Source organism: Dama dama, chromosome 28, assembly GCF_033118175.1.
Source record: "Dama dama isolate Ldn47 chromosome 28, ASM3311817v1, whole genome shotgun sequence".
NCBI classification, from domain to species: domain Eukaryota; kingdom Metazoa; phylum Chordata; class Mammalia; order Artiodactyla; family Cervidae; genus Dama; species Dama dama.
The window spans coordinates 27,466,622-27,486,618 of NC_083708.1; the positions used below are offsets into that span (position 1 = coordinate 27,466,622).

The following is a 19,997-nucleotide window of genomic DNA, read 5'->3' on the forward strand; positions in this document are numbered from 1 at the left end:
AGAGGCAGCAGCTTTGGGAAACAGTGGATAGCATAATCGACCTCCTTGAAGACTCTTAATACATGTTAGCTTTGAGAAATTCCATAGAAAACAAAGCAGTTTAGCTTAATGTTTCCTAATTTATTTGATTATAGAAGTATCCCTCTACCCCTAACACAACATCAATATCTCCCTGCAAAGTTCTGAGGAAACTTTGGGAGGTGGTAGCTCATTCAATTAAATGTAGAACCGCAGATTATTTTGGTTTCATGAGCATTATCATGTTTATTCTTCTCCTTGCAGGACTTCATAATATTATCTTGTCTTAGTCTCAAATTATTGCTTACTGTACAAAGTCAAGAAACTTTATTATAATATTTTCATCAAATTCTTCAAAATGAATGACAGTAAAGTCTACCTATTACATAGGCAAATGACAGAGTCCAGCACTATAGTAGACTTACCATGAAGTCAAGGATTATGTGTAATCCTGTAAATAATGTCCTATATGCAACATCTATTATAAACACTTTACACAAATGTACTATACTATTGTTGCTTTTTTTTAAATTAAAAGATTCACATTCATTTGTTCACATTTCCAGTCCTCTTCCTCCAAATACATGTACTAATATAAAATTAAGAATATGAATATATAGAATATAAATCAAAATTCATATATATTCTAATTTATAGCCCTTTCTGTTTTCTAGGAGAACCTGCCTGCCAATGCAGGAGATTTAAACATGTGGGTTTGATCACTGGGTTGGGATGATCCCTGGAGGAGGAAATGGCAACCCACTCCAGTATTCTTGCCTGGAATATCCCATGGGCAGAGGAGCCTGGTGGGCTACAGTTCATAGCATCGCACAGAGTCGGACACAACTGAAGTGATTTAACCCACACACAAAGGCTTTAAAAGACAAATGAATTATTATTTTTGACACAGGATAAGCAGGAGCCGACATCTTAATTTCTACTCTCTTTCCATTACTTTAAAGTCAAACCATTAAAGACTGAATGTCTCTTGAGTTATCTTTTAATGGATTTTATTCTTTTGTTTCTAATATTCATTACCAGTACAAATCATTTTACATTTACATTCACAATAGTTATCTTTAAAAACTATTGTGTTGAAAATTTAGTTTCTTGAATGACTTTGAAGATAATTATTTGTAGAACAAAATGATTATATCCATTTAAAAGGTCTCTTTCATTGGGCTTTTTGGTACAGACATGGGTTTTCACTAAGCATGTCTATATATACCTGCCCTGCAGAATCCAAATGCCTCCTTTTTGATATACTCAGTTCCTGACCACCTAAAAAATAATGTTTTTGTGTACAAATTAAGTAAATGTCCAACTTTCAAGTTAACATTTTTTTAGTACTCTAACATGCCACTTCATAAGCTATATAAAAGTCAAATAATAGTCACAATTTATGTCAGTGACACAGTTTTTTAATTTGTTTTTCTTTTCTTTTTCTTTTATAATTGTTCTTAATAACTAATGAAAGATAAAATGCTGCACTGGTTTAAAAATATATATATATATATTTTTATTTATATAATTAAACTTTTATTTAATTCCATACAGAAGAGAAGAAAGCTAAGACTAGAGAAAAGACTGAAGAAAAGATAAGAAAGGAAGTGAAAGGTGTGAAACAGGAGAAGGTGAAGCAAACAGCTACTAAAGTAAAAGAAGTACAGAAAACATCACCCAAACCTAAAAAGGACGAGAAAGATGCTTCAGCTGTGTCCAAGCATGAACAGAAAGGTAAACATTCAGAGGAGGCGGCCAGAGGTTCTAAGAGAGTGTTGGGCAAGAAACAGATGCAGTGAAATTAAAAACTGAAAAAGATGAAGATCAGACTTCAGAAGGGAGTAAAAAATGTGTATAAGTGAATATGCATGAAAGGAAATGCAATAATTGGGGAATTAAAATTTATCTATAGAAATGCTAAACTGTGTTCACATATCTAAAGATGCATGTTGAAGCATTTTTAAAAGAGAATTTGCATTAGTATCTGAAATTATTTAAAGGAAACATACTCTTTGTCCTTTGTGTACTCTTTGAAGAACAACCATCCAGGAAAATGACAGCAAATTTATTAAAAGGTACATCTTCAAATCATATAGAATAAGTATCAGAAAAAGTATCCATACATTCCTGTAGCTCTGCAAGAGCACATAATTCAGAAGATACATTGAATTATTAAATCCATTTTGTCAAATGACTAAATTTATGACCTTAGAAAACTTTGTATCTTACATATAGTGCTGCTTTTCAGTAAGACTGATGTCAAACTTACATCCAGACTTCACAGAAATAGAGCAATTAAGTGGAGGTAGAATGTAAACTTGACATTCTTTAAAGAAAGGTGTTTGTAAACATAAAAGGGTGGAGTTTTAAGAGGTTCCCTGAGGACCTTATCTCAAACATCTCCAGCCCTTGTTGACTGTTTCCTTGCCTAAATCCACTCCTGGTTGAAAGTTGGTACAGTCTTTAGCTTCCCCACACAGATTGTGGGATCTTCTCTGTGCAGACTATTCCTATCAATGTTTTTTAAACACTAAAATGTTTTCCTTATTCTGATAGTTTCAATAATTTTAGTTGAGGGCTAAAGTTAAGACTTGTTTCTATAAGATTTGCATTTAAAAAGTTAAACATGTCGTTACTGAGTAAGCTATTTGGACCATGAAACTGAAAATAAGTTTTCCTACTATAAGGTACAAGATATGGAATTTGAGAACCATGCTCTTTTTGTTTTAGATTCTACATAAAGATGAAATTATATTGTATTTGTCTTTGTAATCCACTCTCATATTTTACCTTTGAATCACTTTTTTCCCTGAATGCAGAAGTAATATTTGGATATGTTTGTTTATATGAAGGAAAAGGTATATTTTTTCAAAGTACATTTTGAAAGGGAAAAAAAAGAAAGGAAAAGTTTGTGTGTTTTTTTGTAACCCACCAATTTTTATAGTTAAGTAATTTTATTTCAAAGTAATATTTAAAGAGGATTCCCTGATAGCTCAGTTGATAAAGAATCTGCCTGCAATACAGGAGACCCCGGTTCAATTCCTGGATTAGAAAGATTCTCTGAAGAAGAGATAGGCTACCCACTCCAGTATTCTTAGGCTTCCCTTGCGGCTCAGCTATTAAAGAATCCACCTACAATGCAGGAGACAGGAGTGAAATTAAATCTTTGAAGCCCAAAAATCTTTCTTCAATTTTAAAGATGATTATATTGCCTTGAATCAATTGAAAAATTAATTATCATCTCTAGCAAAGCTGTATGTTTTTTATGCAATATTTTGGGTAGGAAAAGTATAGTAAATAAAGAAAAAATATTTTGAATGGACTATTTTATTGTGCTAGAAAGGAAAATTAATCTTCTGATTCACTGACATTCTTATTTAAAATTATTATAAAGATCCTAAAATACTTTGCATTTTAGATTGTCTTTTCAAAAAGAAAACAATCATACACAAAAAGAAAAGAATCACATGAAACCAGATTAAATGTACCAAGCATATTTTTATTTTTTGCCCATAAATACAGCATGTAAAAATTCATTCCATTTATATATAGGAGTACCAAAATACTCATCCAGCAACTAAGAATATGAATTCACTTTTCAATGTTCATTTTTAGTATCTTAGTTATTTGGGATACATATTTTATTGATAGGGACTCATCACTAAAATATTTCCAAATGATATCTATTTTCTGGGTCACATATATTGTATTTTATTCCTATCAGTAACCAGAATTATTGAAGATAACATTATATTACCTTTCCATTTTCAATTTACTAATTTCATTTTCACATCACAGAGCTATTTATCTATTAAAAGGATGCTCAACTATCACTTAAGAGTTGGAAATAAAAGCACAAATGTGATTTTATCAGCTAAACAAATGCCTTTGCTAAATTCAGGCTCTATATTGAGAAGAGCTGCCATCTCAATTAGATAAATGTATTATTAGGTAAATAATGGAAACTTTACCTCTAATAGCTTATCAGATATATAAATGTGTCATTTAAGAAATTAAGTTATGACTTCAGAGCATTTGTTTTTAAAATAATTGCACTATAGTTTTAACTCAACCATGATAAAGACACAGTGCTTTCTAAATTATCTACTTGTGAGGTGGCTTTGATTTTGAGACTTGTATTGGTTTTGATTTAGTAAAATAGTTATTTCTCCTTTAGGTAAAGGATTATTTATTTGCTCAGCTTGAATTAGACCTAATGAATTTGCTTTATTCTTGCATATAGATCTCTAATAGTGCTTTTTAAATAAATAGGTTCTACAGGTCTTTTATTCACTGGACACAGATTTTTATGTGTAGCAAATTATTTAATTATATAGTATACATGCATGTATATTCATACATGGTTATTTTTAAAACTGTATATATAAACACTATATTTTTCTAAAGCATCAGGAATAAGATTTATATATATATATATATATATGTACATGCCTATTCTAAACCTAAAACGCACTCTTATGTGCTACATAATCTGTTTTTTATGGACCAGTCTGTTTAGAGTAGGATAAGAAGGGTCAGTGTGATCAAGCATTGCTCTCTGGTTTTCTCACAGGCTATGGCAAATTTGTGGGGAAGGAAAAATCAAACCTCCCCACTGCTATGCTCTCTCTTTCTTTTCTTCCTTTTTCTTCCTTTTTTAAACAACTATTCATGGCAGGCAGAGAAATTGTAGCTAATGTGAATCTGCCGTCGAGCGCCAGACCACATGTGCCCCACTCTCATTAGAGGTTTCCTAAAGTCTCTTTTCTGTTAACACTCTGCACCCTGAATGCATTTTCTCTCAGCTGCCACTCCACAGGGAACAACCAACCAGGCAGCAGCTGAATGACATCTATCACGCTCCCTGAGGATTGGAAAGGGGAGAGATGGACAGCATGTGGTATTCCTAGAAAGATGTTCATTTGGAGGAAAAAAATACTAAGAAGTGATGAGGAGATATAAAATTACCTTATGTGAATCACTGTCACATAACAGTGAAAGAATGGTAGAAGAGTTCAGATTTTCTTTAGGAAAAAACGACCTGTTTTAACATTTGAGTTGGATTTAAAGAAGCATTTCTGTAAAATGAAGTTTCCGAATTCAGGATGGCCTGGTTTTGCTTTATCCTTAGACAGGTGAAGCAAACACACTGGGGACTGCCCAACATATTCCTGTCTAGAATTCTCACACGCTGTTAAGGTCAACACATAGGACAGGTGGAAAGGAGCATCTTAATTTCAAATATTTAAAATGTCTTAACTTTGGGAATTCCCTGGTGGTCCAGTGATTAGGACTTCATGCTTCCATTGCAGGGAGCACAGGTTCTTTTCCTAGTAGGAGCACTAAAGCCCTGCATGCCACAAAGTGTGGCCAAAAAAATTCTTAACTTTAAATATTGTAAAAATACTTTCATCTTCTTGATATGCTGGTGCCATTAAAATGCAACATCACAGCATCATTTAAATATAATAGAAACCTCCTAAAATAATTTTCTAGATTAAAAAAATTAACCTTCTTGAATTCATAAGAGATTTTCTTTTTTAAATTGGAAGCTTGTAGGACTACTGGTGCATTAATTAAATAAATGACTTTTGGATCCAGAAAATAGTGGCATAAGAAATACAAACATTTTACATAGGTAGTAATATGACATATAGCTTCATTACACTGTCAGCATTCAGTTAAAGAAGACTTTCTGAAGCATGAAGATTTTAGTTAATTCAATAAACTAGTCTACCTGTTACATATACAAAACAACCTATCACAGCTTGGGGCCGAGCAACATATTTCATTTGGGGAGTGTCCAAACCCTTCAAATTGCAAGAAGTCCATGCATTCTAAACTTCCAGGATACATACTTTTTCCATTGTTGTTGCTGAGGGCTTTAGAGACACTAGAAATGATTGTCAAAAAAGAAATTTTGAGTGATTTTAGATTAGTTATTCCAAAAGTGTTGGTCTAATCTGATTCCTGTGGGATATTGGTTAAAAATGCATATCCCTAGGGTCCAGACCCCATCGAATTGTAGGGTTTTTGTTTTTTTGGGTTTTTTTCCTTGGCCTGACTGTGCCAAGAAATCTGCATTTTTAACAAAGTCCTCATCTTTTTGTACTTAAATTGCCCTTTGAGAACCACTTCTTGAGATGTAGAAAGGACACATCTAAAATGATCAGTCATTAGCGACTGAAAGAGGAAAGCCTGCCAATTTTAGGAAATCCTCACTTCCCAAACTCAAGCTTGCAATTTAAGGGAAATGTACTTTTCATCTTAGAGTCAAATCGCTCACTCTACAATTTCACTAAGGAAAAGGGTTATACCCAGAAAAAGGAAAATACCCTCTACCTTAATCTTCTCTGCTGTATCATAGGATTACCTGGTCCTGGGATGAGAATCCCCTGTTATTACTGTTAGTACATCCATAAACAAATAGATTCTTGGACTGATCTGAGAGCTAGCTCCCTCCCACTACCCACCTCACTGGTGATTGTTGATGGATTTCAACAGTCGAAAATCCATGCAAATTTTGGAAACTTTATGAGTTTTGACCTACTAATTTAGGTACTAATGGAAAGAATTATGCTTTTGCATCTTCTGCAGTAGGTGCGTTTATTTTTTTCAAATACCTAGCAGAGTCTCATAATAAAATGGATTACTCTAAAAATACTGTCAAACTCTAAAAACAATGAGTTTTACAAAATTCCTTTTGTGGGGTATTTATATAGTACTGTTTCATTATTTCATAGGTCTGATATATCAATATATAGTTTAAAGCACCTAAGGGTATGTCATGTTGTATAAATTTAATAAACTCTCTTGATACTAAAGCTGCCTTTGGATTTATTGACTTAGTAAGATGCCTATTTAAAAACATTAAAATGTAAATTATTTTGAACAAGATTCATTTAATAATCTGCAAGCTTTAAAGAAGATACAGTAAGGCTTAGGCAGTGATTTATCAACTGAAATTTGGATTGGAATGACTTCAGCATAACCTAAAGTTACGCGAAAATTTAAAGTTGGGTGGAATGTCTTTAATTTAGAAGGAAACAAAAAAGAACTTCTGAAATTCTTTTTGACAAAGTCTGCCCTAAAAGCTCAAATCTGTGCTTTTCTTGACTTTTCCCAGGGACCATAAACTGATCAAGATTATAAGATGATCCTCTAATAAAGATTGCCCAATCAGTTACCTTAAGAATGGTGCTATTTGGTGCTGTTAAGTTTGTTTTCCTGAATTTACTCTTCTAATTGAAGAGAATCTCTATGTAGAAGACCTGACAGGTTGCAAAGGGGTTAACCCTCATGCTTCCTTTTCAAGAAACATTCTGCAGCTTCATTTAGACAATCAGGTGAAGGGTTGGGAGTGAGTATTTGATAAAACATTCCAAGTTTCTTGTGAAACTTCTGTTTCATTATTTGGGAGTATATATGCAAACAATGAGAAAAATTGTTTAAATATGATGACATAATAAATTTGATGAAAGAGGTTTTGATTTTTAAAAACAACCACTATAATATCACTATGAACTAGTCTGTTTCAATTTTTAAGGGTATTCTTTTTGTATGGAATAAATGAAAACATGTTTATTATTATTATTATTTCTTTGTGTTCATATGTGTGCAAATTATTCCTTCACATAAAATATTGTAGTAACTAAAATAGAATTATACTACTTTATTTTGTTAAGGCATTTCTCTCTAGGAAAAAAAAAGGTATTGATGACATTTTTCATTGTTTTTTTCTTTCTACTTTTGTCAGATCAGTATGCATTCTGTCGATATATGATTGACATATTTGTCCATGGGGACTTAAAACCAGGTATTCCAAATAATCCTTGTATTTATCTGTTTTAACAGTCTTTGCTTTCAAGATTGTTTGTTTTATATGTACTAAACTGTTATTTTAATTAAAAAAAAAACTGCATAATGCATGCGTAGATTTAGAGTAAACCAATAAAAACCAGAAGTAATAACTGGCATTAGGGCCTTTAATTTTACTTGCTATGACTGCATGGCCTATTGCAAATGAAGTCAGTTTAAAGCAAAAAAAAAGTGCTAATATCTTTATGTACAAAAAATGCTAATATCTTCAATAATATCTTCAAGTGAGGGGTTGAATCATCTTAGTCTCTGTAAACTTAGAATAAAAGACTTGTGACAATGAAAGCATTCTTTTTTTTTAAGAAGTGAACAGAATACATATTAAAATCCATCATATTTCAAATATTGAATCTTATTTTCAAACCTTTTTTATTTTCTCACTTGCAAATGACCTTGGTTAACCACTCCAGAGAACTACTATTGATGGAGACAGTCAATCTTGGAGTTAACAGTCAGCAAATAGGGAAGTCTTTTTACCTAAAGGAATGTATCTATCATCTCTCCTGTCTTTAAATGTTGCCCAGAGTATAGGAAGGAATTCTTTGTTGTTGTTGGTTAGTCGCTACGTTGTGTCTGACTCTATTGCGACCTTGTAGACTATAGCCTGCCAGGCTCCTCTGTCCATATTTTCCACTTTAAGAATACTGGAGTGGGTTGCCATTTCTTTATCCAAGGGATCTTCCTGACCCACAGATCGAGCCCACATCTTCTACACTGCAGATGGATTCTTCGTCACTGAGCCACCAGGGAAGCCCCATAGTAAATCCTACAATGGTATTAAAGTATTAGTTGCTCAGTCCTGTCAGAATCTTTGCTACCCCATGGACTATAGGCCACCAGGCTCCTCTATGCATGGGATTCTCCAGGCAAGAATACTGGAGTAGGTAGCTATTCTCTTCTCCAGGGGATCTTCCCAATCCGGGAATTGAACCCCCAGCTCCTGCATTGGCAGGCGGATTCTTTACCACTGAGCCACCTGGGAAGCCCCAAGGGATTCTTTACTAACATCTTAATTAATAATTAGCAACTTAATTGCTTGTATTCTGTCTTTTCAGGTTTAAAAACTGACAGTACTATGTTCATGTTTGGGGAAACATTTCTAGGAAAATGGCATTGTTAAGGAAGGAACAAATTTACATTAGACTAATTGAGGCTGATTGTTTAAAGCAAACTGCATTTTGTTTTCTTCACTATTTTTATAGAAATCTTTCTAAAATGTACAATTATAATTCATGCATATAAGGACAAACAGGCATGTTATATCTAAAATATAAATATATGAAACATCTAGGTCCTTGAAAATTAGATCATGAGAACTTAAGCTCTCAGGAAAACTTAGTTAATTTTAGTACCTTAGTCAAGTAAATTTCCACTTCCTTTTTTATTTTCTTATCCTTTTTTAACTTTCTTATTGGATTAGAAACTGGAATAAGGAGAAAAATACTGAAAAATACAATTACTCATTTTGTAAAAATGAGTAGTGTTAACATATGTGATAGTATCATAATAAAATTAGATGGAAACATTGAGGAAGGTAGTTTAATATAGTGAAAAGAGAGAGCTTTTGGACACAAGTAGAGATATCATTCTTGACTCCATTCCTTTTTAGCACTGGACCTTCAGCAAATCGTTGAACTTCATTTGATCTTCAGGGCTCATACATTTAAAATTGGGGTTATGTAACAAACTTACAAAGTTGTTAATAGAACATCTAATAGATGCACAACAAAGTACTTTTTTCTGTAATACATTTATTTCACCCCAGCCTGTCTGGACAAGCATTCCATCTAAAGGGAAGGTATCAACATTGACAAGTCTCTGTCTCTATACACCATTAACTCAATCTTTAAGTAGCAGACTGTTGCCCATTTTATTCAGCTGTGATAGTTTAAGAAACTTTTACTCTACTCTGCTTTTTTAAGAGACCGAATCTTGAAGATATCAGTTAGCTATTTACTTACACACAAAATGAATCTACACTGTTGATGAGTGTGAGTTTTTAATACCATCATCTGAAGAAACTGTGTTCTTTATTCCATTTAAACTATTCGTAGGAGCTACTAATTGATTATAAAATACAATTTCTAAAAAAATCACAAGAAGCAGATAACTGTGGGGTATCCAGTCAGTGACAGATGTTAACAGTTTTGTAATCACAATGCCATTTGTGTCTTTCTGAAAATTCAACAATGTGTTAAGATCAGAAGGACCAGTTAAACCATCTCTTCATGAGTTAAGGAGAATTTTGTTGTTGTTGGGGAGGAAGGAAACTTTCCTTTACCTTCCTAGGCTCTTCTAGCTGCTATAACAATTGAATTGACATGAGAGAGCTCAAAAGGAGAAAATCAAATTTAGTTTCATAGACATAGGAAGCCTACATACACTAGAGGGTCAGAGACAGAAAGGTACAATGAAGTATATATTGCTATCCTGAACTAAGACATGAAATAGGCACCCAATGCTCTGAAGGACAGGAGAGTAATTCACAAGACAATATAAAAAAGAGTAGATATTGGGCAGTTTGATGTTTGCCCTGACATACAGATGGGGCCACCTAGATAAAATTCTGGTAATAACTTTTTTTTTCCTGTGAAAACCCCCCAGTTTAATTCCTTGTAGATAGTTACGGGAGGGGAAGTAATTTCTCTTGAGGTTGTAGGATCTCTGTTGTCCTTGCTCAAAATAATCCACAAGCCAAAGTGGCACATCTTGAGGAGGTCTGTTCTGAATCCCCAGGGTTCCCTTCTTTGGAACTTCCCCAGGAAGTTTCCCAGTTCAGAATTTGAGTTGCTAGATTGCTGTATCTCGCTGAACCAGTCTCTTAGTATTGAAAATAGGTCATCTCGGTAAAAGTTGTATCTGTTTCCATGAGGCACAGGTGGGCTCCCAAAGTTAGGCCTATGGTGCAAGCAGTCAGATATTTAATGAGACATTTATATGGAAACAAAAGAAAAATAATGGTTAGTAATTGGAGTAGACTGCAGACCCAGTTTCTGAACTCCAACTCCAGTTGAGAAAGTTTCTAGATGTCCAACTTGAAGCATTTTAAGAGGGAGCAGGGACAGGCAGTGACAATCTGATGGATTTTTTAGGTTTGCAGTTTGAACGTAGCTAGTGATCTTTCTGATTGGCCCTAGCAATAGGCATGAGGATTATCTGTATATGAGCTGTTATGGTGATTTCTCTGAAGTTTATATCAAGTTGTCCAACTTTAGTGTGCATGTCTTTGGAAAATGGGCAGTTTTTGTTCTCAATGATTTCAAGTCAAAAGAGTGGAAGAAAAGTTGGAAAACTTAGTTTGGAAGATTGTTGCCAAATATTTGGTGAAAACTGGAAGAATTCAGGAGGAGTCAAGTTTATAGTTATAGTCAAAAGACAATGGACAGTAGTAGAATCTAATACCCACAAAAATATATTACTGAAACATAATTTTTCTCTGTAAAATCATTCTCATATCTATCAAATATAGCCAAATTAAGACTAATCTCTTTGCAAAATAAGTCATTTCAATAAATTTGGGCCAATTATGTATATAAGTACAGTAAGAACAGTGATCATATAGATCAGTCATCATCTTACCTTGTTTTTGTTGTTGTTTTTCTGACAAATTTAGTATAATAGTATAACAAATGTATAATATGGTACTTAATGCTGGTAACTCTAAAGACATGCCTGTATTAATTAAATTACAAACTTAAACTTTTATTTACCAAAAATTATAGTAGCTCCTGTGAACCTGAAAAACGTTTGAGTTAGTTTCTACTGTATCTTTGAAAACATACTAATTTGTATAGTGCTTGTTCATTTTAATTTTTATTTTTAATTATAAAGTAATTGCTTTACAATGTTGTGCTGATTTTTGCTATGTTTGTTTTTAAGCCAGTTAAATTGAACTCTTTTATAATTAATTTTAGTAATACCACTCAGAAGTAGAAAAATACCATGTCTGTAATGTACATACATATAGATAGACATAAAAAAGAGACCTTATGATTTTCATTAAAAATTTTTTTTGAACAATAATTTTGGGCAAGGGTGCTTATATAGCAATTCATATTTTAAAAGCCCATTCTATTTTTTAAACAGTTGAGTATTAAGATTTGGAGATGGTCTAGATACAAGTTCCTACAGAGATTACAAGACTTTTGCAAGGGAGGTTAGGAGATCTATGAAAAGAAATGGGTGGAATGTGAACTTCCTCTAGAAGTGAATTTCCAGTTTTGCAAAGATTTGTAAGATCAACGATCGAACTACATCATCCTCAATTTGCTTCTTTATGTCAGGGAGACTTCTACGTATGTCTTAAATAAAAATATTTATATGTTCTGCTCAGGCAGTTTTGTTGGCATGTCCAATTAATAGTGCTTGAAGGGCAGATTCATGTGCTTTCTGTTTTACAAAACTAGTTAAAGGAAACATCTCCCAGTGAGATACAATGTCCATCCCCATAATACAGTCAGGAGAAAGAGATACAATAATGGTATATAAAGCCTGTTCAGATTTATTGGTTCTTTTATAAACTTTTATCTTAATTCCATTAACTCTTATGTTACTAATTATAGCCTCCATTAGGATTTCATGAATAAATTTTAGTTTTACAGTATTGAGTAGGAGAAGTTTTCCCAGCCAGACATAATATCTATTCCCATAAAACATTCAGGTAAGTTGCCATTACTTCTTTACATAAAGCTTGTTTAAACATTCACATTTTTATAATCTTATCAACTCTTACATTTCTGTATTCTTTCAATCTAATTATAGCCTGAGTCATAGGCTCTACCAGTGGATATTGGTACCAGTTCATGGGGTTCCCATATCAAGGGTTTCCTGGAAACTTCTATTTTCTATCCCCAGACCATTTGAGTCATTTTTCTGCAGAAGGCTCTGGGCCCCCAGTGAGGGGTTAAGCCAAGGAATCCTGGTTCCTTTGTCAATCTTTAATTTGATTAACTGGCTGCTTGCCCCTAGTGATTGTTGATCAGATTTCTCACAGTAATCTCTGCCTTTCAGCTTTTCAAATTTCTCCAAACTGGGATAAACAGATGAACTTGTCTGGATTTCTTTAAATCCAGTTGCTGGATGAAAGGGGGGACATTCAGGCCCACCCAGCCTTTGGTAGCTATATGAAAACCTTTATGGTAACCATATCAATGTCTGTTTAATTCATCCTGATGCTGGATGGCTTTATTAAAGGTTCAGGATATTGTTCTACCTGTCCAAAAATAACTTTGGACAAGGAATGCAAAGGAAAACAGAGAGAGAGAGAGGCATAAAGAGAAACAAGAAAACTGTTTATTAAGAAGCTAAAATATGTGCTCAGAAAAGGATGTGGGTGTGCTTGCAAGTGAGGAGTGCCCCTCAGGTCTTCTGATTACCCTTTTTATTTCATCTTAACCTTTGAATAGTCATGAGTTTTTTTCTATTAGGTGCAGAATATTCATTGATGGGGCTTCCCTAGTGGCACAGATGGTAAGGAATCCGCCTGCAGTGTGGGAAACCTAGGTTCAATCCCCAGGTTGGGAAGTTCCCCTGGAGGAGGGCATGGCAACCCGCTCCAGTATTCTTGTCTAGAGAATCCCCATGGATAGAGGAGCCTGACGGGCTACAGTCCATGGGGTCACAAACATCAGACAGGACTGAGCGACTAAGCACAGCACACATTCATTGATGAGAAAGTGGAGGCCAGGTGATTATCTCATTTACTTACATCAGCTTTGGTTCTTGTGCACTGGACTCCTGAAGCCACCACACACACATGCTGAGAGCTCTTTTGCCTTCAGTTTCCCCTTACCAGTTGAATACTATACCTGGAATGTTGTATGGTGGTCATATGAAGCCTGGACATGTTTATTGAGCACGCTTAGACACACTCTGCTGGTTCCCTATTCAGACATCACAAAGCTTAATCAGAGTCTGCTTTATCTTCTTGTTGCTGATGCCATTACCCAGTGGCTTTGCCTTTTTGCCTAAGGACTACACATGAGTGTTGCTGGAAGGTTGGTTCTTGTTTCATTGGAGAAAGAATTCAGAGATGAGACAGGGAGGTCAAGAAAGCAAAGCAAGGATTTATCTAAGGGATACTATACTCTTAAAGAGAGAACAGACAGTGTAAGTTGAGCAGCTGCACTGTTCACGAGATGTATGGTTTCCTGCCCTTTGGCCCATGTACCCCATTCTCTGTTCATACCTAGCTTTCTGCCTGCTCTAACATTCCCCCTTCAAGGAGTCTGGACCCTTGAAATCTTTTGAGGAGCAAAGGGTCAATAGTCCATCTTCTGTAACTGCTTCAAGCTGAGTGTGGGCACTGTCTCTACCTTTGGGTGCAGATCCCCTTGGTATCTGTCAGAGATAGGGGCGTTGGAGATGGAAAGTGGGGAACAGAAGGAGGCAGCAACCTTGTGCAGTGTATGTGAACAGTTCTCACCTTTAGGTAGGATAGGTTGAAATTCCTACATCATCATTTGAAATTGGAATTTTCTGAAGCCATGGGGTTTCTGAAGCACCTCAGGTTTCAATACAGCAGCTATTAATAGGGAGAAATGGGACTATATCTGAGTAAAGTTATTAGTTATATTAAACATTTTATTGTTGTTCAGTCACTAAGCCACATCCAACTCCTTGTGATCCCATGGACAACAGCACGCCAGACTCATCTGTCCTCTGCTATTTCTCAGAGTTTGCTTAAATTCATGTCCATTGAGTTGATGATGCTATCTAACCATCTCATCTTCTGCCACCCATTCTCCTTTTGCTTTCAGTCTTGCCCAGCATCAGGGTCTTTTCCAATGAGTTGACTGCATCATGTGGCCAAAGTATTGGAGCTTCAGCTTCAGCATCAGTCCTTCCAATGAATATTAAGTGTTGATTTCCTTTAGAATTAACTGGTTTGATCACCTTGCTGTCCAAGGGACTCTCAAGAGTCTTCTCCAGCACTACAATTTAAAAGCATCAATTCTTTGGTTCTCACCCTTCTTTATAATCCAATTCTCACACACATACATGACTACTGGAAAAACAATGGCTTTGACTATACAGACCTTTGTCTGCAAAGTGACATCTCTGCTTTTTAATACAGTATAGGTTTGTCATAGCTTTCCTTTCAAGGACTGGTTCCAGGCTTCCCTGTCCATCTAGTGAATCGACCCTAGCCAATATGGGGGTTAGCTACCCTCTCCTCCCACCATGGCAGTCCCACTGGCCCCAGCATCCTGGGGCCCATGTCCTTCCTGGAATCTGTGGTACCCAGGATGAGCAACTTTCCTGAAGGCTCCTCTACAGATTCTAAGTTCAATGATTAATCCTTCTGTTCCAGGGTATGTTCCCCTGGAATGGCATCCCTGTCGTTCTAGGACGTATTTAGTTAGGGAACCATCTTTTAAATAAAAGGGTGTTGAAAGTCTTAGTTGCTCAGTCCTATCTGACTCTTTGAGACCGCATGGACTGTAACCCTCCAGGCTCCTCTCTCCATGGGATTTCCCAGGCAAGAATACGGCAGAGGGTTGCTATTTCCTTCTCCAAGGATCTTCCTGACCCAAGGCCTGCGCCTCCTGTGTCTCCTGAATTGACAGGTGGATTCTTTAGCGCCTGAGCCACAAGTTTCTGAAAATAGACACTGGCCATTAAGGGAGGTGGTGTAAAGCTTTCTCTTTTCCGTTCCTTTTTGTGGGCAGTGCCACTGGGCCTCAATTCCGCCCCCTACCCCCCACCCAAGCTCTTTCCAGCAAGCTATGCGAGGTGGCCCAGGACGGGGTAGGGCAGCAGAAGGCACTATATCTGTACTTACAGTGACAGAGGTCCCGAGGGCCCTGTGAGGACCCTCCCAGTCCATCGACCCTGAGGAGGTAAGCGCAGTGGGGGCATGGGTTAGCACTGGGGCTTGTATCCCCTGGGCACGGCCATCTCCCATCTCTGCTACCCATCCCTGCCCAGGCCACCTTACCCCAAAGGGCGGGACGGGTGGGGGGCGGTCCGTGGGGGGTGGCAGGGAGGCTAGGGGGACGGGCGGACCACCGCGAGGCGCGCTATGGCCGCAAATGATGACTGCCTAGCCGCAGCCCCCGCACGATGGGCCCCACTGCGCAGTGCACCGTCCGGAGACCTAGGCCGCTTGTGGCCCGAGGCAGCTCCTGGAGGGATGGCGGCAGGGCCTCTCTGCGGATTCTCTTGCAGGGTAGGTAAGGCCTCGCTTTAGATTTCCACACAATGGAAGAGAAGGACAGTTAATCAAATGATGGATAAAGCAAACCCAGAGGGCAAGGCTCCTGTGGTTCCCGGCGCCAGATGCCGGTGAGACAGGCTGGAAACTTCCTGACGTGCCAGGCACAGGAAAAAGTGGTGAGGCTGCAAAATATGCCTGGAAGGTGTGTTTCTCTTTCGCCATTCCCAGCTGAGTAAGGCGCAGAGGCAAGAATGGAGTGAGGCAAGGAGGCAGAGAAGCTAGTCAGGCACGGGTGGACCAATAATACCCCCTGTAACGGCAGCCGCGGGGCGGGGGCGGTTTTCTGGCTTTGTGTTTTACCTGTGTGCCAGAAACTCTGTGGAAATTGCCTTGAGGTCGGCGGACAGGCCTCTCTCTATTCACGACTGACACATCCTCTTGCGGGAGATTTCCCGCGGTGAGGGTCCTGTGGCTTCTGTGGCTCAGCGCAGTACCACCCCTTGCTGCAGTAGGTCTGAAAAGGCCACCGACGGTAAGAAAGCGGAGAGAAAGATGGCGGAAATCAGGCAGCCCCTCTGGAGCTCGAGGGAGGCGGAAGCTTAACCAAATTCGCCGCCTGTTCCCACCAAAGATGTTTCCAGAAGGTAGGCTTTCTCTCATTACAGAAAGAATTCAGAGATGACAGGGAAGTCAAAAAAGCAAAGTCAGGATTTTTTTTTTGATAGAATGCTGTCAAAGGAAAAGCAGACAGTTATTAGGTGAGTAGCTGCCCTGAGCTTTGCCTAGCTGGTTATGTGGAGGGTAGAAATGAAGGGGCGGAATATTCACCAGGGAGGGAGGATTTTTGTGGTCTTATTCCCAGATTTTCGTTCTAGCCCCACCTTCCTGAGGGAAGGAGGGATTTTTATCTTTATTTAGTCTTGATCAGGAGTGTCTTGGCATCAGCGCATGATGGGAACTTATCTGTAAGGATAAATTTTGTAGTGAGAGCGTAATGAGCAAAAGGTTACATTGGGATGCTAGAGACTCCTGCCTTTTCCCACCTTTCTTTGTCTGCCTCTGGGTCACTTATCACCCCCAAATGTGGTTTCCTGCCGTTCTGGAGGTTCCTGCTTTTCTTTGTCGGCCCAAGGACCCCAGTTGATTACTGTTAATATGTATGACTTCTTGCCTTTTGGTACATGGTGGTCCCTTTTCTCTATTCTTATCTAGAAACTGCCTTCTCCAAAATGAGGAGCTGTCCTTGGGTCCAGTCCTATCTCTCCTGCCCCAATCCCTTTTTAATAATAAATCCCATCTAAAGATTCCACCCTGCAGGGATGAGTCTGGAGACTCTTTCTTTCTGAGTTCTCTTTGTTCCATCTCTTTCAATACTTGCTTTATTTACCTTACTTCTTAATAACCCTTTAAAAAATTTCACCTTGTTGGGAAGAGTCCCTTGACTTTCCCCCCCAAAGCCTCTTTTCATTATCTTGTTAATTAACCTAATGTTTTTATTAGCATCGGTGAGACCCATAAGGGAAATCTGAGACTGCTTCTTGAAACTTTTTTTTATAATTAGGGGAGTTCTTAAAGCTAGCCATTATATTGCTTTGTATCCACTTTTTAATTTGGTCTTTCCACAGGTACTAATAAAACATGTTTGACAGCTCTCTAAAAATTTAACAATTTAGAAGTTTTTCCAATTCAGAAAATAGGATCTTAATAGTGACTCAAACCAATTAGACTTTCTGTGGCTTAATCATAGGTGCAAGAGGTGTCCCCAAAGGAGAATAAAAAGAGATGCAGCCCTCAAAAGACCCAAAAAAGTTCACTCCCCAAAATAGTCTAAGAAAGTAGAGAACTTTGTTGCACAAGCAGTAAGGATGATGTAGTGCCTGCACTGAGCTACAAAGGTGCTATGAAAAAGCTTTTCACAAGGTGTTATGAAAAAGGCTTCTTATAGACTGGGATCCTTATGATAAACTCCCCTGACAATGGGCATGCCTGGACAAAGAGATGCTAGTCAAAGCCACGGTTGATATCTGCACTTAGGACCAACTGGCTACAGATGCTCTAAATCCCAGTCTGTTTGACTGACTTAGCAAGTGCAGATAGTTACATCAACCTTCTAGATGGCAAATACCAAAGAGACTATTCTCACAGGTCATAAAGTCAAACAAGCGCTCAGGACAGAATAGGACAAAAGAGAGAGATAACAACAACAACAAAAAACCAGTGACCATCTCTGGGAAAAATATGGATCAGTGGAACCAAGAATACTCTGCCAGATTTTCCAGTCACTAAGTCTAATGAACTGGCTCTACAAATAATTTCTCCTGCTAATTAAATTTTTTATTAAGGAAAAAAGACCAAAAAACACTTACCACTTGTCTGATGTCCTAGGATCTCTCAGCTGCAGCAGCCTTGGAGGGAGCAGAGTCCAGCCAGGAAAGTTTATCTCACTAAGACAGCTGTTTGGGAGGACAAAAACTTTCCTCTACTCTCCTAGGCTGTAAAAATTATATTGACATGAGACAGATTAACAGGGAAAAATCAAATTTAATTTCATACTTATACAGGAATCGCCCCCAGCTATACATAAACACACACACACACACACACACACACACACACACCCCTACATACAGGAATCACCCCGAGCTACACAGATACATACACATATACATACATATAAATACAGGAATCACCCCCAGCTACACAGATACATACACATATACATACATATAAATACAGGAATCACCCTGAGCTACACAGATACATACACATATACATACATACAGCAATCACCCCCAGTTACACAGATACATACACATATACATACATATAAATACAGGAATCACCCCCAGCTAGACACATACACACACACACACAGAAATCGCCCCCAACTACACACACGGCTCAGAGAGCCCACATACCAAAGAGGTTCACAGACAGAAAGGTAAAATGAGTATATATTGCCACCCTGAGCTGTGGAATAGGGCCGGGGCCTGGGGGTCTCAAGGACAGGAGGATAGTTCACAGGACAATACAAAAAAAAGCAGGTTTTAGGTACTTAAATGATTGTCCTGTCATACAGATGAAGACACTTAGATAAAAATTATCTCCTGTAATAACTCTTTTTCTGGGAAAAATCCCCAATTTAAATACCTGTATTTATTTAAGGGAAGGGCAGTAATTTCTCTTGAGCCTGTAGGATCTTGATTGCCTTTAGCTCAAAATAATCCACATGCCAAAGTGGTATATCTTGAGAGATCTGTTCTGAGTCCCCATACTGTTAGCCATACAGAGGAGCCCATCTAAAGTCATATGTAAACATTCTCTAAATAGCCATGAGTTCAAATCTCTAGCACTGTGTAATAATCAAACTCTTAAAAAAAAAATCCCCAAGTGCCATAGAATTAGATTTCTTAATACCATTCATTGACTTTCTAGTTACCTTCATAATTTATTTCATCTGCCTGCATTCATGACTTTGAAAGTTCATTGCTATAATGTATAAGAAATTAAAGAATATGTAAATCACTGTTTCTTGTCTGGAAATGGAAGAAGTTAGAGAATGGAAACATGTATGGTATGCTCATTGTTTCATATAAAAATTATATAAAGCTTCATAAGTGTACAGAAAGAAAATTAATAATACTATCTTTTTTGGTGAGATGGTACATAAGATGAAGTGAGAAATCACTAAATATGGCTCACATTTTCAGAAATAAGGAATGAGAAACAAGATTTAATATGGGCATATTAATTTAGAGAAAATGCAAGTGATAAGATTTTGACTCTGACTGACAATTACAGAATAAAACAATTCCTGCCAAGTTTATTGCTCTGCATGTATCCAGTATTTATAAAACATTTGTGCTTCCATCTGTTTCTGTTTGGGATTAGTGGAACACCTGTTATTGTTTAGTTAGAGTTTGTTATTAATTATTGGTAA

The 19,997-nt window shown here is 37.1% G+C and overlaps 1 protein-coding gene across 1 annotated transcript in view; it reads left to right on the top strand.

The window, feature by feature from the left end:
* Nucleotides 1–19,997, top strand: part of TRDN (triadin) — a 120,019-nt gene that overhangs the window by 72,406 nt on the left and 27,616 nt on the right. The window contains exons 8-9 of the mRNA XM_061131799.1: nucleotides 1,576–1,755; nucleotides 7,778–7,837. Coding sequence (XP_060987782.1) covers nucleotides 1,576–1,755; nucleotides 7,778–7,837 — 240 coding nt within the window. The remainder of the gene's footprint in view (nucleotides 1–1,575; nucleotides 1,756–7,777; nucleotides 7,838–19,997) is intronic.